General features: G+C 51.5%; 1 protein-coding gene across 2 annotated transcripts in view; it reads left to right on the top strand.

Annotated features, from left to right (window-relative positions):
- The first annotated feature begins 449 nt into the window (after positions 1 to 449).
- The window catches only part of RGMA (repulsive guidance molecule BMP co-receptor a), a 49,220-nt gene continuing 23,220 nt past the window's right edge, over positions 450 to 26,449 (top strand). Inside the window, exons 1-3 of one of the 2 annotated variants that reach the window (XM_069560252.1) lie at positions 500 to 772; positions 20,413 to 20,625; positions 21,689 to 21,804. In XM_069560252.1, the coding sequence (XP_069416353.1) occupies positions 21,723 to 21,804 (82 nt within the window). In that variant the 5' untranslated portion in view covers positions 500 to 772; positions 20,413 to 20,625; positions 21,689 to 21,722. Of the gene's footprint in view, positions 773 to 20,412; positions 20,626 to 21,688; positions 21,805 to 26,449 lie in introns of both variants that reach the window. The other variant, XM_069560251.1, reaches the window with a different exon arrangement.

The raw sequence follows: 26,449 nt of genomic DNA on the forward strand, positions 1-26,449 counted from the left end.
TCCTGGAAGCGAAGGTCTATTCCAGAAACCTCAGAGCAACTGCTCCCGACCCCGCCCCGGTCCCTGACCCTTGGACCACCTTGGAAAGGATGATGGAAACGTGCTCTCCAGGGCATCCCAGCGGGACATTAGGAAAGTTGGAGGCGCCTCGAGGGTCGCCGCACTTGTCCCCCGCGCCCCTCTGACCCGGGCGCGGTTTAGGGAAGTCTCGATTTGCAGCATGCGCACTCCCAGCCCACCCCTCAACCGGTGCTGATGCGGGAAGGTGCGGCCGCGGAGGGCAGGGCAATCCGAGTCCGCACCGCCGCCTCCTCTCCCGCCCCCCTCCCCGCGGGCCCCGCCCGCCTCGCCCCCCGCCCGCGCCCCGGGCGCCCGGCCCGCCCCCTCCCCTCCGCGCGCAAACGAACCTCGCGACGCCGAGCGCTCGGCGGCGGCGGCGGGCGGGGGCCGGGCGAGGGAGGGGGCTGGCCCGAGCAGCCCGACTCGGCAGTCGTCTCCCGAGCGCCGGCTGCGCCTCCGAGCCTCTGGGCTGGGGAAGCACTCGCCGTTCGCTCTCGGGCCGGCTCCTCCAGGCGCTCGCAGGCATGCAGCCCGGGAGCAAGCGGCGCGCCCCGGGCCGCTGCTGAGCCGGCAGGGGTGGCGGGGACCAGCGCCTGCCGAGCCCCTCCCACCTTGCCCCGAGGCCGAGAGCGGCGCCCAGGCACCCCCTCTTCTCCCGCCGCCCGGCCAGCGCCACCCCCCGCGGGCTGCAGGGGCTCATGCAGCCGCCAAGGTAAGCGCGCGCCGGGAGCCTGACCGACCCGGCTCTGACAGCCCCGAGGCGCCGCCGCCGCCACTTGCCCGGGCCACCGCACCGCTTTGGTACCCCCCCCCCCCCGCCAAACCACCCAGCGTCTCATCTTGCTTTCATCTTGCCCAGATTTGGAGCTTTGCTGCGCCTCGATCGCTTGAGCTCTTGGCAGCAGTAAAGTTTTTGTGGTTTGGTATTTGCTCTTTTTTTTCCCCCTAAAATGCTCTCCCCCGGCTGCCCGCAGCGCGCGCGGTTGGGCACACCCGGCGACCGTCTGTACCACTTGCGCGTGCTGGGAGCTCCGTTTCTCCCGCGCGGCCACCTCCTCCTCGGGCGGCCCTTCCGATCGGCCCGCGGGGCCTGGGACCGAGCGGGCCACCCGGCCGTCCCGCCGTGAGCTTTCACTGGCCGGACTCGCCCGAGCCGCGTCCCCCTGCCCTGCGCCAGGCTACCTAGTTAGAGCCTCGGCTGGAGCGCCGGCCCCGGGGCCGTAGACGCTGCGCTCCGTGTGGGCTCGGGTCCGAGCTGTCCCTTGCCTGGAAGGGCAGGTGCGCAGGAAGATGAGGGGCTTGGGCTGAGTGCTTAAGGGGTAGGATCCCGGGGGGCCCTGGTGGTCCTAAGCGGACAGGTGGACCCGGCGAGCTCCGAGCAGAGAAGGCTCCGCGCGTGGTTCGAGCCGTGGCCCATCCCAGGGGAAGCACCGGGGCAGGGAAACAGGTGTACCCAGGGGGAGGGCCGATGAGGGGGCCTGTGCAATTCTTGACTGCAGCCTGTTAATGCGATTGCGTTGGATTTGCTCGGACGTAGAGTCAATTCCCCCAGATTTAGATTTTTTTTTCTTTTTTTTTTTTTCCCCTGATGGGAGCCTGCGAGCTGCTATTATGTGATGTGGTTTCGGAAGGCGTCGGATTGTATTTATTTTTATAAATCGGGTGTCTTGCGGATGGATTAGGGGACATCGCGCCATCTAGCGGAAATGATGAGCCGCGCGTTTCTTTTAGGCCTCGAAGTTGGATGTTCTCAAAGTGGGAGACTCAAAGTGGGCGTCTCTCTGGGAGGCAGGAGGTACCTCAGGGACGAGTTTTCCCCGCTGTATTTATTTACCTTCCGGCTGAGCTGAAGCGCAGCGACGACAGAGCTCCGCGCGCCCAGCTTATGGGTCAGAATCGCAGGTCACACTGAGTGGCAGGCTTTCACCTGGAGAAGATCCGTCACCTTCTCCTCTGGCTTTAGGGTCCTCTCTCACAAGCATAGGGCTTCCCGGGTGTCTCAATAGTAAAGAATCCATCTGCCAATGCTGGAGACGCAGGAGATGTGAGTTCCATCCCTGGGTGGGGAAGATCCCCTGGAGGAGGAAATGGCAACCACTCCAGTATTCTTGCCTGGACAACTGCATGGACGGAGGAGCCTGGCGGGCTAGAGTACGTGGGGTCGCAAAGCGGGGACGTGACTTGGCCACTGAGCACACACAGCACAAACATGACCTAGAATGTTACCAGCGGTGAGCTTGCGCCTGTTCTCTGGACACGCGTCCAGAAATTGGCACAACCTGTGCATGGAAGGTGACCTTTTCCTGTGCATCACAGACACGAGGGATTTGTCAGGGGAGTCTTGAGCCCTGACCCCCTAGAAAAGAGATGGGCTGTGCTCTGGAGGGCAGCTGAAGGAGAACTGGAAAAGAGTCTGGCACAAATCCATCCAGGAGAGGTATAATATACAAAAATGGCTTTTTTTTTTTTTTTTTGTGCAGAGACTTCCTGCTGTTCCACTCCCAGGGCAGGCAACAAGCAGGCCTCCTTTATAAGAGACGTGATCCCCAGTTAGCAACTGGGGCAGACTTTGTTGGATGGCAAACAGAGCGGACAAAGGCTGTGGGTGGGGCACCCACACAGCCAGGCGGGCTCCACGGTCTCTCGGAGCCTGGTTTTTGCTGCCACCTTCCAGGCCAGATGATATTAGCAATGAGCTGGACTCTCCCTGTTCTGAAGGGTCAGCCGGTTCCTTATAGAGCAGTGTGGTGCTCTTCTTGTGGGGAGGGTCCTTGCCCCCTTGAGAGCCTCTGAGCTGTGGTGATGGTGAGGGAGGTCCCCAGCATCCTTTTTTCAATAACCCTGCTCCCATCCTTTACCTCTCAGGTGGTAGACAGGCACTTACGCTCTGAACAGACATTCCAAATGAGAGGCGGCTTCTCCGCTCACTCCCCACGCTATTGCAAACTGTGTCCCCCTTTGCAGGTGTTTAGTTAATACCTAGATTTAGGACAAAAAGGGTCTTGCCGTAATCCGGCATCTTATTCAAAGAGGGCTTCTGTGACCTTCGCTAGGAAACCTCTGTCTGCTTTCTCTCCTTCCAAGCCTCTCTGAGGCCTGATTCCATCCTTCCCCAGTGTGTGTAATAATAAACAGTGGAGGATGAGAAGCCCCTAGCTCACACGCCCCTTGACTTGGCTTTTAAACCAGCCCGTGGGGGCCAGATAGAGGAGTCCTTAGGTGAGGAGATGCGAAACAAAATGATTAGGCACAGAGCATTCCTAACACAGGGACAGGGCGGCCGGCTTTCAAGTCTCACAGTGATGCTCGCTGCTTCCAGGGAAGCGGTCAGGAAGAGGTGCTGGCGTTTCCGCCTCCCAAAACTGATGCCTTAGAGAGGTGAAGAGGTGTAGCCAAGGTTCTGCAAGTTTAAAGGGCTTTTTTCCTTCAGCCTTGCTTCCGAGCGAATTAAACTCAAGCGCTTGCTTTTGCCAAGTAGTAGGAGTAGTCTGTTGCTTAGTCGTGTCCGACTCTTTGTGACCCCGTGGACTGCAGCCTACAGGCTCCTCCCTCCATGGGATTCTCCAGGCAAGAGTACTGGAGTGGGTTGCCATTTCCTTCTCCAGGGGATCTTCCTGACCCAGGGATCGAACCCGAGTCGCCTACATTCCAGGCAGACGCTTTAACCTCTGAGCCACCAGGGAAGCCCAAGTATGGTCCCCAAATTAAGTCATGTCTTAGGGGGATACTCTCTCCCAAAGTCTGCCACCCAGGAAGAGAGGCAGGATACACCCAAATGAAACTGATCCTAGAGTTGCAGGCTTATTGGCATCTCTTCCATGAAACGAAAGGGCACCCCTCCTTAAAGATCACTGTTCTAGAACTTGACTTATAACACCACCGAGTGTAAGTTCACCCAACTTTTAAGTGTCTGCAGTGTCCCTGTGGCTCTCAAGGAGAATGGCTTTGCTTTTCAAAGAACATTCATTGTTTATTCATTCAACAAACCTAACAGAGACTTAACTTAAAGAGGGGAGATCCAGCCTTTCAGATGACAGGCCTCTCCTTTCCTCATTTTGACTGAGTGACGGTTTCAGCCTCCCTTCCCTTAACAACGTTGCTCTGAAGAGCGATGAACAGGACGGTGGAAAAAATTAAGGACTGCCTTGCCCAGTGTGCAGACAAAGTCAGTCAGAAGTCAGCTTCCTTGGTGAAAAAATGAACATCTTTTAAAAGGATGACAGTTTCTTAGCCAGATCTGACCCATAAGGAGAAAATGCTATATCACATTAGAGCCTAAGGATCAAGAGGCAAGAATGCCCACTGAGGTGTGAAACTCTATAATTCTAAGGACCGGAGGAAAAAGAAATTTGTGATTTGGGCAGAAATTGGGGGAAAAAAAATGCCAAATGCAAATATCTTTTATAGCCCCCTTTGAAAGATTTAAGAATTTGTCTCTGCAGCTTAGAGGGTAAAGAATCTGCCCACAATGTGAGAGACTCGGGTTTGATCCCTGGGTCGGCAAGATCCCCTGGAGAAGGGAAGGACTGCCCACTCCAGTATTCTTGCCTAGAGAATTCCATGGACAGAGGGCTATAGTCCACAGGGTCGCAGAGAGCTGGACATGATCGAATGGCTAACAGTTTCCATCAATTCTGCAACCATTGTGGAGAAGGAAATGACAACCCACTCCAGTATTCTTGCCTGGATAGTCCCATGGACAGAGGACACCAGGCTCTGGTGGGCTCCAGTCCATGGAGTTGCAGGAGTCAGACACGACTTAGCAACTAAACCACCACCACCAAAAGATTAAAAATCACTGCTACTTGACAAACATAAATGCGTGCTGCTGCTGCTAAGTCGCTTCAGTCATGTCCGACTCTGTGCAACCCCATGGACTGCAGCCCACCAGGCTACCCTGTCCCTGGGATTCTCCAGGCAAGAACACTGGAGTGGGTTGCCATTTCCTTCTCCAATGCATCAAAGTGAAAAGTGAAAATGAAGTTGCTCAGTCCTGTCCGACTCTTCGCAACCCCATGGACTGCAGCCCACCAGGCTGCCCTGTCCCTGGGATTCTCCAGGCAAGAACACTGGAGTGGGTTGCCATTTCCTTCTCCAATGCATGAAAGTGAAAAGTGAAAATGAAGTTGCTCAGTCCTGTCCGACTCTTCGCAACCCCATGGACTGCAGCCCACCAGGCTCTTCCGTCCCTGGGATTCTCCAGGCAAGAGTACTGGAGTGGGTTGCCATTGCCTTCTCCGTGTGCTACATACCTTATAAAATTATTATATCCAGATTTACTACAGTAAAGAATGAAAGTGCTGCAGATACTGTTTATGCAGAAAACTATGACAAAATTGCCAGTTGAGTTTACTTTTCTTTTTTCGATTGTTTTGTTTAAAGCAACACTCCGAGATGAAGAGCTTTTAGGAATCAGGATCCTGGGTTTGTCAGAGTCTGAAAATCTGGCAGAAAGTTAAAAACAAAAGATTCCGTCAACAATCTGGTAAAATACAGCTAGGTCTTTTAGACTCCGTGTCCTTCACAGGACCCGTAGCAGGATGAGCCTATACGAGTTCACTTCTATCTCACCAGGGCATCTTGTGGGCTTCCCAGGTGACGCTAGGGGTAAAGAACCCGCCTGCCAATGCAGGAGCCGAAAGAAACTCAAGATCGATCCCTGGGCCGGGACGATCCCCTTGGAGGAGGGCATGGTAACCTGCTCCAGTATTCTTGCCTGGAGAATCCTGTGGACAGAGGAGCCTGGCGGGCTGCAGTCCCTGGAGTTGCAAAGAGTGGGACACGACTGAGCAACTGAGCATGCCCACACGCACAGGAACAAATCCGCTGGGCTGCTGAGGGTTTAGCTAAGCTACCCCGTGGTATCGCTGCCTCTGCATCTGTTTTGTTCTGCTAGGAGGGCTGTGGGGAGCTTAAATTGACACCAGCCCCCTCATGCAAGTGCACGCCATGATCCACAGTCTCTCCTTCTCCCCAGACCCCACTGCTTGTGCCCCTCCTTAGCTGAGACCCCCTTCTGGCTCACTAGAAGCCCACTTTGTTGGTTTGAATTGACCAGTCTGGCCTTAGGTCAGGAACCCCGGCACCCTCTACCCACGGCCCCTAAAGGTGTGTGCCCCGAGTCCTGTCTCTCTGTTCACCCTTGGCCGTGACCTCCCCGTGTGGCCCCGTGAGGTATAGCAGGTCCGTCCTGCAGGACTGGTGAGTGGTCACATCCTTATTTCAGTTTGTCCCGTGGTGAACCGTGGCTTCCCATCTGGCAGCCGGCGAGCCACTGACAGTGGATACACCCCACACCAGAGTGGGGGTTTGACAGATCCTCACACAAAAGCACGTGGGAGTGCGAGTTTCATCCACAGAGTCGTAACAGCTACCAGGTTTCCTCAAAACAGCGGGTACCTTGAAGAGAGTGAGAATTCGTGTTTGTTTGGAAGTTTGGGTATATAACTCTCATTTGTGTGCTGAGTTGTGCTTAGTCACTCAGTTGTGTCCGACCCTTTGCGACCCCGTGGACTGTAGCACGCCAGGCTCCTCCGTCCATGGGATTCTCCCGGCAAGAATACTGGGGTGGGTTGCCGTGCCCTCCTCCAGGGGATCTTCCCAGTCCAGGGATCAAACCCAGGGCTCCCTTATTGCAGGTGGATTCTTACCATCTGAGCCACATTTAATTTAATATTCTTTATAGAAAAGAGGTAAAATATAAATAATAAATAGATTTTTAGTACAACTGTGTTTTCTCACATGGGCTTCCATTTATGCAAGCACAAAGAAATACAGAGCTTATAGGAGTTCCCGGGTGGTCTCGTGGTTGGGATTTGGTATTTTCACTGCTGTGGTCCAGGTTCAATCCCTGGTCAAGGAACTGAGATCCTGCAACCTTTGTGGTGTGGCCAAAATTTAAAAATTGAAACTGTAGCGCTTGAGGACTAGCTCACCTGTAGACGTGAGAAGGTCCACGGTCGCTTCCCTCACAGGTCCAGACCTGCTAATAATTCCTCACTGCTAGGTTTGGTAGGTCATTTCTACTACAGAACAAGGAGTTCATGGGAGCTTATGTTGTTTTGCATCAGTCAGTACAGCTAAAATAGTTGGAAAGTCAAATTTCTGAATGCCAGTTTCAAAGCGCTCCCCTTACTATCCTTGGTTTTGTATCCTTGGGTATCTCAGGTCATGTGGTAAGGAAAAGCTTGATGCAAACCTCTTCCATGTGGTGAGGTTTTACATTGCTTTGACTTTTCTCTGCTGAGAGCATTTTGAGAAAAGAGATTCCTACACTCCAAGCATCTGGTTTCTTCGTGAGCAAATAGATGCTATTGGCAGAGCCTGCTGACTTCAGGGGTGCGTTGCTAGGGAACGTATTGCTCCCTACATGTACGCACCTGGGCCAAGAGTCAGTGAGGGCAAACAAACCCAAGCCAAGACGACACCCGAATCAAACCAAGATGGCGCCAGGCCTTCCCTTTCTGGGTCAGTGACCAAGCTCTAGGTGGAAGCCCATCTGATTTTGAATTTAAGACAGGCTCTGAATGGCTTGAGGTCTGAAGGGACTGCAGTGAATTGATACTGTAGATAACAGTCCCTAAACATCTTGTTGTCTAATATTTACCTGTCGGTCAGAGCCTGTCGGCTTCGCGGGTGGCTCAAGTGGTAAAGAACCCTCCTGCCAATGCAGACAGGAGACGAGGGTTCAGTCCTTGGATCAGGAAAGACCCCCTGGAGGAATAAATGGCAACCCACTCCAGAACTCTTGCCTGGAGAATCCCAGGGACGGAAGAGCCTGGTAGGCTGCAGTCCATGGTGTCACAAAGAGTCTGACACCACTGAGCGACTTCCCTTTCACTTTTCACTTTGATGCATTGGAGAAGGAAATGGCAACCCACTCCAGTGTTCTTGCCTGGAGCATCCCAGGGACGGGGGAGCCTGGTGGGCTGCCGTCTATGGGGTCGCACAGAGTCGGACATGACTGAAGCGACTCAGCAGCAGCAGCAGCAGCAAATGCTCTATGAAAACTTGACCTAAAAATACCTGAAAGAAAGAAAAAAAATCTCTGTTTCAACTTCCTAAGTTTTTGTGGGGATAGAGTAGGGGAGATGGTTCTAGAAAATTTTTCTTTTCTTAAAACATTTTAATATCTTTCTTTGTTTATGGAAAACAGTATATCCCTAAACATGTGCGCATCTCTAATCATGAGCCATCATTATATATATGGAGCGTATTATTTGACTAACAGGAAAAAGTAAACCCTGGTGAAAATGAGAAATAAGTATGATTTGGTGGGAAATACATCGGACTTGGCACCGCAAGACCTGGGTTTGAACCTCTCCCTGCCATTTATGTTCTCAGTGACCTTGGACAAGTCACTTAATCTCCCTGAGCCTCAGTCTCCTCATTTTGAAACAGCTGTGTCCATCACATTGTTGAAACAACCCTACAGTTACGTGGGAGACTTTGTCTTATAGTGGCTGCTCAATAAAACTTGAGTATAACTGAGTTCTAATGCACTTAGAACCCACCCAGAGGTCAATGCTCTCTAAAAGTCATTGGGCACTAATTCAGAAAGATATCATGTACCCCACTATTCATAGCAGCATTACTTTCAATTGCCAAGATGTCAAAGCATTTGCAGCAACATAGATAGACTTGGAGGGCATTATGCTAAGTGAAGTACATTGGACAGAGAAAGACCAATGCTGCATCACGCCGCTTACATGTGGAAGTTTAAAGATACAGCAGACCAGTGAACGTAACAGAATAAGCAGCAGCCTCGCGGGTAGAGAGCACACACCGTGGTTGTCATTGGGGGTCGGGGCGTGGAGGGTACAAGCACTGGGTGTGAGATAGGCTGTAAGGATGTACTTGCGCAACACGAGAAATAGAGCCGATATTTTGTAATAATTGTAAATGGAGCATGACCTTTACAAATTATATAAAAAGTAATTTTTTAATTTAAGAAAACAAAATAAAAGTCTTTGGGGGAATTCTGCGGATTTCCCCTCAATTCCCACACCTCCAAAGGCTCCTAACCTATAGTAGACACTTTGTCACAATCGAAACGATGGTTCTTATTGGTAATATAAGACCAACATTGGCAATTACTCATCAACACTTGCCCTGTTCCTAGCATCTGTTCTCAGCGGTCTACCACTGTGTTAACTGGTGCGATCTTCACAATCATCCTAGAGGCGGCCAAAGTATATCCCCATTTTCCAGTCGGGATAACTGAGGTTTACAGGATCTGTTTAGACTTTATGTTCTTGACCAGCGTGCTATCCTGACTCTCTAAGGTAAAAGTGAAGACAGTCACTCAGCCTCCAACCAATTAAACAAAGAAAACCATGGTGGTGGAGAAAATGTCACGTAAAGCAGTACACTGGCTTTTTCCTAGATTGGCACCCTTCCCCCCCACCCATCAGCTGGGGATCTTCTTTATTTCAGCTTTGTATTACCCATTCTAAACAGTTTTGAACTTGATGAATAACTTGGTTATCTGTTCCTATTGCTAAATGCCTATGGTATTTGTGCTTGGCACCAGCTTGTTCATTAATCCAAATACCGTGGCCTTCTGCTCGTTGGGAGAGATGCAGACGCACTGTCAGTTCAAACAGTTGCCATTTGGTGGATAAATGGGTCCAAGCTGGTTCTTCTCCCAAGAACTTACTGGAATGAGAAGAGGAACATGCTGGGTGGTCTGTTCTCCCTTAGAGGAACCTGGGGCATCTTAGTATAGGCACCCCAAAGTTGTTTTAAAACAAGAGGCTACTAAGTGTTTTCAAGGTGTGGTTTCAGGTATACGGTCATATTGCTGGGAATGATTGCTGAAGAATTTCATGCTGGCACTAAAACATACAAATGTCACTTTTCAAATAACATTTTGTACTTGCTCATCAACATTTCGCTTGGGGGAACCCAGAAATCGTCCAGATGGGGCCCCAGAGTGGCTCCTCGGAGTCAGGTATGGGCAAGGCCATTTAGTTACAGAGCTAATACCTGGTCACTGAATCCCTAGAGATACCAGACTGTGACGCTGGGAGACACCACCCCCCAGGGGAGTGGGGCACCCAGGTCATGATTCTGTAGATTGAGAAGCTGTGGGTCCAGAGATAGGATGGGACAGGGGCCACACAGCTAGACGTAGAACTGCCCCAAACCCCAAGGTCTCGCTCTTTCTCCATCTCCACTTCAGTGTCTAAAAATTCTCAATCTCGGACTTCCCTGGCAGTCCAGTGGTTAAGACTGCGCACTTCCACCGCGCAGGTTCAATCCCTAGTAAGGAAGCTAAGATCCCGCATGCCGCACCGTGCCGCCAAAAAAAGAAAATAAATAAAAACTCTCAATCTCAACCCTGACAAGTAAGCAATTCGCAAATGCTATCACTCCGTGCTGACCTTTGCAGGCAGAATTGGCAGCTGTAGCCCAACTAGCAGGTGTGTGCTGGAGTCACGGATAAGACCTGGAGAGGAAAGTGAGGAAGACTTTCATAAATGAAACTCCAACTATATGCTGGTTGACAATCCCATCTAGGGAGAAAGGGAAGATGTAGCGAAGACATGAACGGAGCTACTCCAGGAGCTTACTGAGAGTCTCAGCGGCCAAGAAGGAGAGGCAAAAAGAGGTGAAAGAAGGGGCTTACATTATGGAAATGTGACACCAGAAACTGTTAGATCATCTGAAGGCCTCCAGCTCAGCTGGAGATGAGACTGGGGCATCTCAAAGGGAATCCTTCCTTCTGTCCTGAGTGAGATGAGCACGTATTAATAGATGGACAAGGGTCAGTAGAGGCGGACAGAAAACCCACCATCTCTGTCCCTGGGCAGGAGCCAGTGAGCTCATCAGAGGTGGCAGGTGACTGCTGGGAGTCACCCAGACCTGCCCAAACCCCACTCAGCCAGCTGGATGACCTGACGCAGATTATTTACCTTCCACCTAAGTTGGGCTAAATGTGGATTTACTAACTTACAGATGAGAGAAGACAGAATACATGTTTTTGAAAATGGGAATTAAGTCCAGGAGAAAAAGAGGATGTAATTTTTTAAAGGCAGCTTGCATTCCTCACATGGACTATTTTATTTATTTTCATTTATTTTTAAAGTGGGGTATAGCTGACTCTACCAACATAGGTCCATATAGTCAAGGCTATGGTCTTCCTGGTCACATACAGTTGTGAGAGCTGGACTGTAAAGAAGGCTGAGCACTGAAGAACTGATGCTTTCAAACTGTGGTGCTGGAAAAGACTTCCTGAAACTCCCTTGGACAGCAAGGAACTCAAACCAGTCAATCTTAAAAGAAATCAACCCTGACTACTCACTGGAAGGAGACTGATGCTGAAGCTGAAGCTCCAGTATTTTGGTCACCTGATGCAAACAGCCAACTCATCACGGATGCAATGGACATGAGCTTGGGCAAACTTTGAGAAATGGTGAGGGACAGGGAGGCCTGGCATGCTGCAGTCCCTGGGGTCGCAGAGTCAGACACTACTGGGCAACTGAACAACAGCAACATAGCTGGCGTACAGTATTATATGTTACAGGTGTATAATATAGCGATTCACAGTTTGTACACGTCTTTCTCCATCTATACTTATTACAGAATATTGGCTATATCGCCCATGTTGTACAATATACCTTGAAGCTTTTTAATGCTTAATAAGTTGTATCTCTTAATTCCTTACCCCTGTCGTGCCCCTCCCCACTCCCTTCTCCCCACAAGTAACCCTTAGTTGGCTCTCTGTAAATCTGAGTCTGCTTCTTTGTTCACATGGACTGTTTTATATTTAAATCTCTCTGTACGGACGTATATCCCCTTTGGCTGGGGAACTCAGTTCTTAATCTCTTCAGCTCCTGCCACGAGTGGAGGGACCTACAGGGCTACTTCACTGAGAGACAGAATGAAATAGGAAATACCTGCTGGGGAGGGAGCATTTGGGGGCTTGCTAATACTTTTTGGTAAAATGATAGCTAGCTAGCTAGAGAAATCGATTGCTCGATTGGTTTTATGTGTGCTTATATGCATACGGAAATATCTAAAAAGATACGCATGTAACTGTAAATAATCATGACCTCCAGGGATAGTGAGTTGATTTCATTTAACAGGAAATTGACTTTTTTTAACATGTGTATAATACTGTTTCAATCTCTTGAAATAAATTTGATGTTAGATTGAAGAACACAGAAAGTCCAGGAAATTTGCTCTCTGTTTTCTTTAAAAAAAAAAATCCTTTTTATATCTTTCCAGCACCGTGAATATGCACATACATGTCTACCAGCAGAGGTGTGCTTCTGGAAGGTTCCGGGGCAGACACTCCACGCAGATGTAATGCCAACGTAGTCCTCCAAGGAGGACCCCTGAGCGGGGGTGCCACCCCACGGGGCAGTCCGGTGTGCTTTGCTCACAAGGTGGGACTTTGGCAGACGGTGTTCCAGTCTGGAGGCCAATAGTGATGTAGCTGTCACCATACCTGGTGCTAATCATGTCTTGCTCTGCAGTCAGTGGGCCAGTTCCTTAAAGAAGCTACTGACAGAGACCCCAGTTCTGAAAGACTCCCCAGCTTTGTTAAGTCCCATGGTGATTTGTGGCAACCGAATGGGAGATAAATATGAGGCTCCTGAGACACCACACAAACACCCCTCTCAAGAGTCCTCAAGACTAGAATTCTTCATCTCCACATCTGACTGCCCCCCCCACCCCGGGGTTCCAGGAAGGGGAGCCGAACTGTCTGCTGCTCATCTGAGAACCCCCAAAACCTGCTCAGAGCCCAGTACTCAGTGCGTGTTTGTTGAATGAATGAAACAGGAAAACTCATTAAAAGAATCTGCCTTGTAGCAGTGGAGGGATCTTACTGACCTGATCATAGACATTAAAAGATACGTGAGGAGTATTAGTTGCTCAGTTGTGTCCAACTCTTTGCGACCCCATGGACCATAGCCCACCAGGCTCCTCTGTCCATGAGATTCTCCAGGCAAGAATACTGGAGTGGGTGCCGTTCCCTTCTCCAGGGCATCTTCCCCACCCAGAGACTGAACCCGGGTCTCTTGCATTGTAGGTGGATTCTTTACCATCTGAGCCATCGGGCAGGCAAAAGACACGTCCAAGAGCAAATAAAATCTGCTAATGTGTTAAATCCATTGAGAGGTTTCAAAGAGAAAGTGAAATATTTATTCAGTTTCTAAAGAGAGCCATTGGAATGTCAGGGAAAGGTGTGTTTCAAAAAATCCATCAAAATATTGTAAAAAAAAAAAAATGCATGTTTTAATTAGTACGAATAAGTGTCCCTCAGGATGAGGGACAGAGCTCAGAACCAAGAAAGCAGTGTGCACACAGAGAGAAAGGAAGCCTGAAGCAAAGAAAAAAAAAAAAAACCAACCAGATAAGCCAAAACGGGAACACACTCTAAGCTTTCCAGAATCAACGGTAAAGAGGTCTCTTGATGCCAGAGTAAGGACAGTGAGGACCATACTTTGGAAGAAGAGAAGCAGGGAGATTCCTAAGTTGTCATGGAAACAAACAGGTCAAGGAAAGCCTGTGGCCCTCTACCCCAGGACCATCTGGAGGAAAGGGAAAAGTAGCAATTAAAGATGGCAGTCATATCTCGGTGGCCAAGAAAGGCAACTTTCCTTCCACACTGGCCCTCACCCAAGGGCGTACATGCCTGCCCACAAAGGAAGCCCACCCATCCAGGAAGGGTCACATTTAACAGTCACTTTGGTGGAACAGATACTAAAAAAGTAGTGTCGGCAGGCACTTTGTAAAGTCCTAATTAACTGGCCAAAGCACAACACACTTTCTGAAAAGAGAACATGAAACTGGACCAGTCATCTATTAGCATTCCTTGAGGAGGTAGAAATAGGCCTGGAGAAACACAGGGAAGAATTATGTTTAGACATTCAAAATTCCTTCTGACAAAGTTCCACCCCAAAGGTCATTTCCAACAGTAAGTTCCTCCAGAATGCAGGGGGAAATCGCCATGAATCGGAATTGTCCTTAGAGATAGGAAACAAAAAATATGATAAACAGGTACTTTTCTAAATGAAGAATTATAAACAGTGGGGATCCCCAAGGATTGCCAGTGCTCCCAGACTTTGTTTAAGTGTCCATAGATCATCTGGAGGAATGAATGGTTCCAGGCCTGCAGATGAAATGGTTCCAGACTCTGTGGAGAGATGGCAAACAAATGGTGATTAACTGCAGGACCAGTTTATGAGTTTACAAGAAGATGCATATTAAGCTTTCGCAGGGGCAAGCCTCATCCAATGCATTTAGGAAAACATAATCCAAATTACAAAAATAACGGACTGTGTCCAGGCTGTTTATAGCTCCCAAGGAATCTTGAGGGTCTTTGCAAAATGTTTGTTTGCTAAAGGCCATGCAGGACCAAGCATTCAGAAATGGTATTGGACACTAAGCCAAAAATAGTGCTCTCCCTGGGCTCTACCCAAACCTGGCAGTTTTATGACCTTCTCCTAGAGAAAAATATCTCAGAACTGTAGGAAGGTGAGCAATCGCCCAAACAGAAGGCTTTCCCTAGAAGCTGGCGTGCTTCGTTCTTGAAGGATGTCAGCGTGGAAAGATGAAGCCAGAAAGGTGATATGATCAAAAGTCTATAAAACCTTAAAGGTTACATACAGATTGAGCAGCTCTAGTTCATCAAATCTGAGGTGGCCAGGCTCAGTGTAGCCCTTGAAGTCTGAAAGAGGAATTTGAGCTGTATGATGCAGGGAACTTAAATCTGGGGTTCTGTGACAACTTAGAGGGGTGGCACGGGGTGAGAGGTGGGAGGGAGGTTCAAGACAGAGGGGACCTACGTACATCCATGGCCAATTCATGTTGATGTATGGCAGAAACCAACACAATATTATAAAGTAATTATCCTCCAATTAAAACTATTTTTTAAAAAAGAGGAATTTGAGGGATAATTACAAAAGAGGATTGGGTCCCCCTAAACAACTGAGTTCCTCAAATTGTGGTACAGGGAAAATTTATTCAAATGTGAGGAGTGGAGGAGGCTCAAGAAATTTTGCCAGTAAATGAGTTTTTCCAGCCAGAAAAAAAAAAGAGTGCCATTTCCCACTCCAGGGAATCTTTCTGACCCAGAGATCGAACCCTGGACTCTTGCATTTCCTGCGCCTCCTGCTTTGGCAGGCGGATGCATTACCACTAGCGCCACCTGGGAAGTCCGGTGGATTAAGACCCATTGACAACACAACAATGGAAACAGTGGGCTCCAAAATCACTGCAGCCATGAAATTAAAAGATGCTTGCTCCTTGGAAGAAAAGCTATGACCAACCTACACAGCATATTAAAAAAAGCAGAGACATTACTTTGCCAACAAAGGTACGTCTAGTCAAAACTATGGTTTTTCCAGTAGTCATGTATAGATGTGAGAGTTGGACCATAAAGAAAGCTGAGCACCGAAGAATTGATGCATTTGTACTGTGGTATTGGAGAGGACTCTGGAGAGTCCCTTGGACTGCAAGGAGATCTAACCAGACAATCCTAAAGGAAATCAGTCCTGAATATTCATTGGGAGGACTGATGCTGAAGCTGAAACTGCAGTACTTTGGCCACCTGTTGCAAAGAACTGACTCCTTGGAAATGACCCTGATTCTGGGAAAGATTGAAGGCAGGAGGAGAAGGGGATGACGGAGGATGAGATGGTTGGATGGCATCACTGACTCAATGGACATGAGTTTGAGCAAGCTCCAGAAGTTGGTGAAGGACAGGGAGGCCTGGCGTGCTGCAGTCCATGGGGTCACTAAGAGCTGGACAACTGAGCAACTGAGCTGAACTGACAACACATCCCTGCACTCCTGAGGATGGCAGAAATACTTCCTGGGACCAGTATTGGGCCTTAGCTTTCTCCTGATTGGTCGGGAATCTGCCTAGACATGAGAAGACCCAAAATCAAACCAGTTTCAGCAAAACTAGGATTTTGTTGGCTCACATAGCTGGAACAGACTCTTAGGTGGCTCCAAGGAGCTAAGACAAAGCTTCAGGGAGAATCACACACTAAAGAGTGGTGTGGGGGTGGTTAGCCCTGAAAATCTCCATCAGTTCCTGAAAAGCTCACCAGACACAGTTCAAGTTTAATAATAAAGATATATATATGCCAACTCCGCAGATAACAGCTTCAACCCACAGCATTCTTCAACATTCACCTTCCTGTTAGATTACTATCCCCAGATCCATCTTACGGAGGAATCAGAGATCAGAACTGGGCGCTTCCTCATGGCAACAGTCTCAGGACAGGTTCTGATTGGTCAGCTTGGGTCACATGCCAGTCTCTGTCTTGCCTGGACTGTAAGTCCAAGAGGATGAACTGATTGACTCAACCTGGGTCTTATGTGCACCCAAGGTTGATGGAGGGTGATGGAACTTAAAACTTACAAGTCCCTACACATTTGTCAGCTGGGAGAGATCATTAAAAATGCAGACACCCAAGGCTCTACCTCCTGAGATTCAAATTCAGATGCTCCAAGTGGCACCTGCATGCTAAGTTGCTTCAGTCATGTCTGACTCTTTGCCACCCTATGGACTGTAGCCCGCCAGGCTGCTCTGTCCATGGGGTTCTCCAGGCAAGAACACTGGAGTGGGTTGCCATGCCCTCCTCCAGGGGATCTTCTCAACCCAGGGATCAAAGCCTGCATCTCCCAAGTCTCCTGCTTTGGCAGGCGGATTCTTTACCACTAGCACCACCTGGGAAGCCCTGAGTGGCACCGGGCATCTGTATTATTGTTAAGTCCCCTGAGATGGTCTCCCAAAGGAATAAATCCCTCTTCTTCAGGAGGCTTTGGGTGGGGCTCCTGATCTCTAAAGATGCACACCCTCGCAGAGTACATGCTGGCCTTGCAGAGGCTTTCCCAGGCTCCTACTCTCTCTGTAGCCTCACCTCTTTCTCCTATAGCCATCATCAAGATCTTCCAGCTCCTCAGACAAGCCACAGCTTGGTAAATGGTATCTTTGGTGTTCCTTCTACCTGGAAGCCCTGCCCTGTGCTCCTCCCTTGCCCACCACCTTCCCCTGGCACACACCCACACTGGGAAAACTTCCCACGCTGCACCCTAGACTGGGCTGGAGGCCCCCAGTGCCTATGTTCTGGGCCTCCCTGTCAGAGTCCGTTATTCTTTATTGAAAGAGATTGTTCAGTTTATCTGTCTTGCCTTGACTTTAAGCCCAGTGTGGACTTGCATCATTAGCATGAAAGACACATATAGCATGTCAGGGATGGGGTTTGGTGTGCTTGGCTCTGCAGTTTATTAGCTGGTAATTGGGTGAGTACTTAAGTTCATCCAGCCTCAGTTTCTTCATCTGCAAAATGGGGATAATAATAGAACCTACCTTAGCGTCAAGTGTCTAAAAATGTAACGCACTTAGCCGGCACCTGACATAACGTGAGAGCACATTGAAGCATAAGCCATTATTATTATCATTCTCTTCTAAACTGTATTATTTATTTGGCTGTGCTGGGTCCCTGCTGCTGCGTAGCCTCTTCTCTGGTTGTGGCAAGCAGGGGCTGCTCTCTAGTAGCGGTGCACAGGCCTCTCATTGCAGCAGCTTCTCTTGCTGCGGAGCACAGCCCCTAAAGCGTGGACTCAGTCGCTGTAGCCCGCAGGCTTAAAATTGTTCTGAGGCATGTGGGATCTTCTCAAATCAAGAATCGAACCTGTGTCTCCTGCACTGGCAGGCAGATTATTTACCACTGAGCCACCAGGGAAGCCCCTGTTACTATCATTCTTTCTGAAAATGAATCTTTGAAGACACCTCGCAAGATTTTGGGTCAAGCCTTCCCCAGGTAGTCAGCTGTTCACTTCTGACCTCTGCTTTCTCCCCTCACCTTCCTCTAATGTCTATTTCAGAAGACAGGAGTTGTCTTATTGATTGCTTTGTCCCCCAGGGACTTTCATGCACTAGTCCTAAATATGTGTTTTTTGACCGATGACTCTCAGGCCCTGGACTTGAGAACACCCTGTTCATACCCCAGAGGCTGGGGAAGCCAGAAGTCCCTGTCCCGGCAGGGCTTCAACTTTATGTAGGCCTTGCCTTCTAGGAGCCCTCTGCCCATTCATCACCCAGCACCACAGCCCCCCAAGGTGGAAAGGGGGAGACGGAGGGATGAGGTTCAGTGGGGGCGCCTCCACAGCCAGACTGAGGGAAAGGGAGCCGAAGCGTGATCAAGTCTCCAGGGAAAACGCAGAAGTGGTCAGAAGGTAACGATAGCTGATAGTCTTGAGTCAGCTACACGCAGAGTTAAGTGAATTTCTAGGGCAAACGGAGTGCTGAGTTCCCAAACCCAACATTACAAGAATTTCTTATTTTTGCAGAGAGCCGGGGAGTTGTCAATAATAAGCTGGCTGGTTTGGCCAGTATAGACAGATTCCTCAAGGTCAACACAACCCCATATTGCTCTATTTGTGGCTGGATTTCTCTCCATAGTCTTAGCTGTGTGAAAGTTAAATCTCTACTTTTACAATGTCCAAATTCAACCCCACACATCTCTCCTTGTGAGAAGGAAGCCCTTTGTGTCCCCTGCCCAAATGATGCCCTTATGCTGTAGGAATTGAATCTCCTCCCCAAATGGAGGCCAGGCCCCAGCAGGAATGCTGGGGTGCGTCCACGGCCCCAGTGTCCCTCCCAAATTGTACAGGCACACCTCATATTATTGCACTTCGCAGATACTGCTTTCTTAAAAAAAAAAAAGAAAAGAAAATGAAGGTCTTTGACCACCCTGCATCCAGCAAGTTTATCGATGCCATTTTTCCAACAGCATTTGCTTCACAGGCTTTGCGTCTCTGTGTCCCATTTTGGTAACTCTCAGTCCTTCAGCCTTTTTCTTTACTGTTACATTTGTTAGGTGGTCAGTGATCTTCAATGTTATTCTTGCAGAAAGATTCCTGACTCGCTGAAGGCTCACTCAATGGTTAGCATTTTTTAGCAGCGAAGTATTTTTGTTTTGGTTTTTTTAATTGGAGGGTAATTACTTTACAATATTGTGGTGGTTTTTGCCATGCATTCACATGAATCAGCCGCGGGTGTACACGTGCTCCTCATCCTGACCCTCCCTCCCGCCTCCGTATCCCAGTGCTAGTGCTTAGGTGCTCAGTCGTGTCTGACTCACTGTGACCCCACGGACTGTAGCCCGCCAGGCTGCCCTGTCCATGGGATTCTCCAGGCAAGAATACTGGAGTGGGTTACCACGCCCTCCTCCAGGGGATCTTCCCGACCCAGGATTGAACCTGTGTCTTGTATATTTCCTGCACTGGTAGCCAGGTTCCTTACTACCAGTGCGACCTGGTATACATATTGTCTTTTTGGCATAATACAATTGCATACTTAACAGGGTACTGCTGCTGCTGCTGCTGAAGTCACTTCAGTCGTGTCCGACTCTGTGCGACCCCATAGACCGCAGCCCACCAGGCTCTGCTGTCACTGGGATTCTCCAGGCAAGAACCCTGGAGTGGGTCGCCATTTCCTTCTCCAATTAACAGTACAGTATAGTGTAAACAACTTTGATATGCATTGGGAAGCAGAAAAAAATTCACGTGACTTGCTCAGTTGCTTTGTACGTTTGTATTCAGTTGTAGCCGAGGGGTGACAATATTATCAGCCTGCCCCTTACAGATGAAGACACTGAAGTGTAGAGGCTCAAAGTCCTGCAGCCAAAGGCCCCCAATCCTGGGCAAGGACAGTGCCTGAAGGGCCGGCTCACAGGCCTCCTTCTCAGCCTCCCTGCGGGGCCCCCGAGTCCCATTCTCTGACCTGGAGACGCTGCAGCTGTGTGGGGGTGGGGCTGAAGTTACCGTCAGGGCTGCTGGGAATGCTAATGGACCCTTTCTCTCTCATTAGCAAGAAGCTTTAGAACTAACTTGTGAAAGGCAGGATCTAGCAGAGGGTGTTAATTGGTGGACCTCAAAGGTGCCTCTGTGCAGTCAGGTTCTGGGCCCGCCTCACTGTGCTGGGGCCGTCCTGCGATTCTAGAGAAGAAATTGTCGGTCTGGCTCCGAGTCCGGCCGGGCCTGAGAGGAATGCAATCCGAGACCTGGATTCTGAGGTGGTGGCCTTTCCTTGGACGAACCTCTAGCATTTTGCCAACGGGGGCTTAAAATAAATCCCTTCTTTTTTTTTTTCTTTTTGAGGGGGGCGGGGGTAGTGATAATTAGAGCCTGTTGGACTGAGATCTGAGGGAAGTATGGTGGCACTCCAGATTGTCAGGGCCAGCTGTGGCCATCACGGCATTTTGCCCCGAGGAGACAACGGCTGGCTTTTGCCCGGTGGCCTGGCTACTTGCGTTGTTAGCCTTCTTTCCTACCTGTTTTGTGGAAGTCAGGTTCAGCAGTCTGACTGCTTCCGGTTGCATACAGTCCTAGGGTCCTCTTCCCCTGGCCCAGAGCTTTCTCCGCTGGAGCTTCACTCCCTTGGAGGCCGGCAGCGTCCCAAAGGCAGACACGCAGCCCTGCGGCCTCGGCGGCCGGCGGCGAGTGACCGACTGCCGCAGTGCTTAAGAGAGACATCGGAGTGGGATAAAAACTCAGAAGTCTTTTTCAAAGAACCAGATGAGTGGGCTTGGAAGTGAGGTGAGGGGGTCACCGAAAGAGGAAGGGGTTTGACTAAAAACACTTGCTCGGGGCTATTTGTGTTCCATCCAAAAGGCCTTTCTCAGGGGACCTTGCCAGTCTCTTTTAAATAGCCCAACAGTCGCAAGACAGCTGCGAGGCCTCGGGAATCTTAAGGAGGAGACATTTTACTCCTGGAAAAATGACCAAGTTAAAGGAAGTCACCACCCTGATGCCCTCCCAGGAGCGGCCTTGGTGGCCTTGCCCTGGCAGTGCCCGGTGTCCCGGCCCTGTGCACGGGGGACCGCAGCATCCACGTGTCTGGGTGGGGGTGGGGGGCAGGGGTCGCTACCCTGACGCCTCTGTTGGGCTCGCGGGCCCCCAGCTCGGGAGCCACGGGATGGGGGTGGGGAGATCCAGAGGGCCACCCACCCGCCCCACCCCGGACACATCAGAGGTGGATCTTTCAGCCTCCTGCCCCCGGGCCACATCTGAGTGAGAGAAGAGCCCGGGTGTCAGTGGCGACTTTGGGACTGGAGTCTAGTTGTAAAGGGGTCCCAGGGTTTTTTTTGTTTTTTTTTTTTGTTTTTTTTCAAGCTCAGTTTCTACTTAGGTTGGCCACTTTTAGGGAAGATGGGGGGGGGGGGGGGTGCCGCGCGGCCATCCTTGCACGCTGCGGGGCTTGGCCGTCTCGGGGGGTTGGGACCTTTCCCGGGTGTACAGCCGCGGGGTTCGGGGCGCCGCGGCGCGCCCACAGTCCCCAGCTTCCCCGAGTCCCGGCGGCCCGCGCCGCGGCGCGGTCCCCGCCCAGCTCCTCTCCGCCCGCCCCCCGCGGGCCGCGCTGAAACCCGAGCTCGAGGGGGCGGGCCGCGCGGCGGCGGGGGCCGCGGGGCCGCGCCGACATTGGCGGGGAGCCGGGCGATGGCTGGCGAGGGAGGGGCGCGCGGGGCGGGGGGGCGCGCCGGGCGCCCGCGGCCGAGGTGGACCGAGCCTCCCGGCTCGCAGCTCCCGCCGGCGGAGCGAGGCCGCCCTTTCTCGGCAGCGTGATTTATCTGCTTCTTTTTTTCCTGAACTCTTCTTCCAGGGAGAGGCTAGTGGTAACAGGCCGAGCTGGATGGATGGGTATGGGGAGAGGGGCAGGACGTCCAGCCCTGGGATTCTGGCCGACTCTCGCCTTCCTCCTCTGCAGCTTCCCCGCAGGTAAGGCACTGCTCCAGCCCGGGGACTGCCGGCTGGGCGCGCGGGGCCCGCTCCCCGGGTCTCCTCGCGGCGCCGGGCCACAGGTCTGCGGACGAGTCGGAGCTCAGGTTCGCCGGCGCCCTCGGGCCCCCGCCTCGCGTTTCCACGCGTCTTTGTTTCTCCCGCGTCCAGCCGAAGGGGCGATGGATGCGCGTGGAGACCTGGGGGGTGGGTGGGTGGGGAACCCACTCGGGCGGTAATGAGAAAGAGCCAGGCGGGGAGATCGCAGGCGCCGGGGACGTCTCCCAACTTCCCAGAAAAGGGGTACCCGGGACGTGCCCCTTAGAGGCCCAGGAGAAGGGGGAGAGAGGGAGGCACGGACTCGGATCCGGGGGGCACTTTCTCTAGCTTCTCGTCCCGCAGTTTGCAGACCTATCCCGTGCCCAGGGGTGGAGCCGGGGGCGCCCCTGAGGTCCCGGACGAGCCCCGGACCGCCCCCTCCCGCGGGACCCCGTCGCGCCCCCACGGGCTTGCCCACGCGGGGAAGCCCACGGACTGGGCACCGCCGGCCCCTTGTTCCTGTGTGATAACATCCCGCGTCGCCCCCTGTTTGTTTTTATTGTGTCAGAAAGGGGGAGAATTTCAGAATTAAAGCTGAAAAAGCCCATCTGTTTCCAATGAATCCCCCATAGTTTTTCACAATGTTTTTGGCAGATCGCTGCTTTCAAATTCCTCCGAGCCGGGACCTCTTGTTTTTGTTGGGGGAAGGGAGACCAACTCCACAGAGAAGCATTTGTTCCTTCCCAAACGCTCCAGTTTCTTTACTTTTTTTTTTTTTTCCTTTCGGGGGGAGGGGGGAAGGCACGAAACTTAAATCCCGGGTCTGTTTTCTTTATAATGTTTCATTAAAGTTTATTCCATTTTTGCCATATGCTACTCACAGCCTGGAAACGCCAGTTAAACCCTTTATATTCATTTTCCCCTTGCTAAAAAAAAATACAAACCCATCATCACGGACCAAATGGTCCCCTATGCAAGGCGGGATTTCCCGGCCACTTCCATTGTGCTGCGGGGTTCCGAGGTGTCTTTTTGCAAAGAGCTTGCTTCATTCAGCAGCCGGAACGAATCCGCGGCCCCCGCGCACTCCCGAGCTTTGCAAGAAAGGACTTGAGTTAGACCGGGGATTGGGTTGTTTTGTTTTGCTCCTCAGCCAACTGGGTTTCAGGAACTGGCAGAACTGGGCAGTCCGGACCCGGCCTGGCTGTAAGTTGGGGCTCCCGGTGGGAGGACCGTGCCGCAGCGGTAAGGGAGAAAGGATCCGTTCACCTTCCTGCCCCAGCCGTGCTTCGGGGCGGGGGACACCCCTCCCCGGAACCCACCCGGCCGCGCGCCCCAAGGGCGTCCCGGGTGAGCCGCAACCTGCTCGTAGCCCAGGATTCCATTGGGGAGGCCCTGGCCAAAGACAGGATGGAGGGTGTCAATGCCTCAAAGAGCCCTTGAACCCACCCGGTGCACCCTCGCCCTGGAATATTACAATCTCCATACCGGGTCTAGCAGCAGGGAGTCCTCCTCCTCTTCCTTTTTTTTTTTTAAAGGCAGTTTCCACCCCTCCACACACCCCCTCCCCCCGCCCCCTGCTTCCTCCCATAGAAGGGTCTGGCTGATTTGGTTTCTTCCCAATAATTAAGAAAATAAAATTTGAAGCGACCCTCCTCTTTCAAAAAGAAAAGGAAAGAAATCCCTCCTTTTGGAGGAGCAGGAGTTTGCAGTGTGTGTGCATCTCGACTTGGTCCAGATAAAGATCCAGCCCATTGGAGGTTTTATCAGATGGGTTGATAAATGGCTTTTGTCCCTTGGCTGCCATGGGGGATGTGATCTCAGCTTGGAGCTGAAATTGAGAAGGGGGGCTTAGAGGCCCTTAAAACAACACCTTCCCGCTCTTAAAGGGGCAGCACTTGTTAGCTTCTTGGGCTGGAGAGAGAGGAAAGGAAAGGCTGGCAGGAGGTACTCAGAGGTAGGAGGGAGCTGCCAGCGTGGTGCTGGTGGTGGGGAGGGGGTTGCTGTTTCATTTCTCCATCTTAGAAAACTTTAAACATCTCCCCCATAGTCTGAGGAAAGCTGGTGGGTTATATAATTCACAGCCCAAATTCCATCACTTGTTTCCAAGAAGCCCATTTCTTTTTGGCTTCAAGGCTGGTAACTAAAACCTGGCAGATAGAGCAGATAGCTGTTGCACTGTCATGCCAACTGGCTAATGTTTCTTCTAATTTGAGGCCTTGACAGGCGCATTTAGTCAAAATTGCCCACCTTGCTGAAAACTGAGCTTCCAGTATGCCCGCATGGAATACACTGGGGGGCACTGAGAATGTGTGGGCTCCGGAATCCTGGGTCAAGAAGAGAGGCTCTTAAGAGGTGAAATGGATCGTTTCCACCACAAAGAGATGGACTATCGGTATTCCTGACCTGTTGGCAGAGGGGCTGCTTGGGGATAAAGTCAAAGAATCTGCATGTCTGGTGGGGAGTGGGGTGGGCATTTGAGAAAAAAGAAAGCGCAGGAGACAGTCAGGGGCCCTGTGTGCCGGCTTCTCCCTCCAAAGACAGGTGGAATCCGCTGGAACAGCCGCATGAAAGCATAGGCTTGTTCAGCGCTAGTCGACTTGAATGGCGTCCAGGAGTAAACCCATAGGAGTGCAAATTAAATTGGACATAGTTATGTGGAGAAAGATGCCTTAACCTCTTGCAAGACTGAGAGGGCTTGTGTCTTTTGAGAGTGCTCACATGTTCTCAGCATGCATGGCACATCTCGTGCGGTCCTGACACACAGGGACTGCATCGGGGGCCCTCATCTGAGCAAAGCTGGCATCCACCTCCAAGGCCTGGTGGAAGGACAGGGGCCCTTCCATGTCCCTCGGCTCGTCAGGGTGTCTGTGGACCTGATGCTGTACTTTCAGCCAATGGACAGGGTGGCCACGTCTAGCTGGGAGGGTGTTGCGTGGCGGGAGGCCAAGAATGGCTTCTTAGGAGAGTCTTCTACTAATAACATCCACTTCAAAACACAATTAATAGATACTTTTTAAAACTTTGAAACCACCTTGACTTAATAAAACAGGTTTCCAAGAGGAACTCATCAAAGTCATATGCTGTAGACACGTTGGCACGCTTCCCGTTGGCTACATATGGATGCTGCACTCCAGCTCCGGTGGGCCTCAAAGTGTGGTCCTTGGACCAGCAGCACCAGCCTCCCCCAGGAGCATGTTGGGAACTGACTGAAGCTGATGCTCTGGGAGTGGAACATGCAGTCTGTACTGTGACAGACGTTCCAGGGGGCTCTGATGCACCTCACCTGTGAGGATCAGTGTTCTAAAAATTATTACCCTGGTCATTCCATGTTTCCTCCTGTCTTTCCCTTTCGTTTTAAACTGCAGTTGTTTTAGAAATTAATCCTCGTGGGGAAACTAAGGCTTGCAGAGACCCAGGCCCCGTGCGGTATCCAAGGACATCCATGCCATTCTAGAGTTGAGAACGTTTATCTGAGAGCTGCCATTCAAAAATGTGCAAGCAAGTCAACCCGCTTATCACATCATTGTCCTCCCAGGAGGACTTTGTGTCCCAGAGGGAGAGACTGAAATGAGTCCCGTTGCCAGAGCCAGGTGGCAGTAGCGCCAGCCTGCAGGCTGGTGCGTGACACGCCAAGGGACCTGCAGGGCCGAGCCCTGGCTCCCAGGGAGGGTGGGATGTGAAGTCCTGCGGATGGTTGGCCCCTTTGGCCCTGAGGATGAGCTGGGGCATAAGGGGAGGATCTCTGGTTGTCAGGTTTAGGAAGGGAAACCACTGCAAGCTTGAAGGAATTGCTAGCAGTCAACCCAGTGCCAAAGGAGAACTGGGCAGAGACGATCAACAGGCTCAGATAACGATGCTCCGTGAGATGGGACAGTTGGGTCCAGGTCTAGGGAACCACATGGGGACCACTTTATGTGCTGGAGGTCATACGGTTCCTGCTAACATGTCCTTCTTGGGTGCAATGTGAACGGCCCTTGGAGCTGGTTGGAGGATCCAGGTTTTATGTTTGGTTGAGGGGTTGGGGCGTTTCAATACCTGGCTGCATTCTGCCTGCCTGAAATTGAGGGCACTGTTTCTTTAGGGCGACTAACTCATGCCAGTGGAGCCGGGAGTTTCTGATTTTAAAGTTGGGAGTCCATGTCTTTAGAAGCCCCCTCAGCCCTGGGTACCCCAGGTTGGTCGGTTTCCCTGGACTCTCCGTGTCCTGGGACCCGGGCTTGACCTGTGTGTGTTAATCCTGCCGCCACAGACGGTTCAGTCCTGGGTGTAAAGGGCCTCCCCTTCTGTCTGTTTGCCCAGCGCTAGGCCTCCTTCCTTCGCCCTGTCCTGCCTGTCTCCGCTGGCACCTGCCGCAAGCAGCTGAGCTGCCCCAGGACCTGCCTCTGGGGTGATCCCCGCCCCCGCCCCACTGTCCAAATTGCTCAGGAGCTCGGGGCTCTGCGTGACCCTCTCCGGAGCACCCAGAAGGGAGAGCCCGCTGACAGCGGGTTCCACACTTCTCTCCAGCCTCATTCCCGTGGCCTCTGGCACTCCCCTGGGCTCCAGGTCCCTGCTGGTCTCCGTACCTGCCACCACCCACCCACCTTATGGGTGGGCAGCCCCCAGG

Source organism: Ovis canadensis, chromosome 18 (genome assembly GCF_042477335.2).
Source record: "Ovis canadensis isolate MfBH-ARS-UI-01 breed Bighorn chromosome 18, ARS-UI_OviCan_v2, whole genome shotgun sequence".
Lineage (NCBI taxonomy): Eukaryota > Metazoa > Chordata > Mammalia > Artiodactyla > Bovidae > Ovis > Ovis canadensis.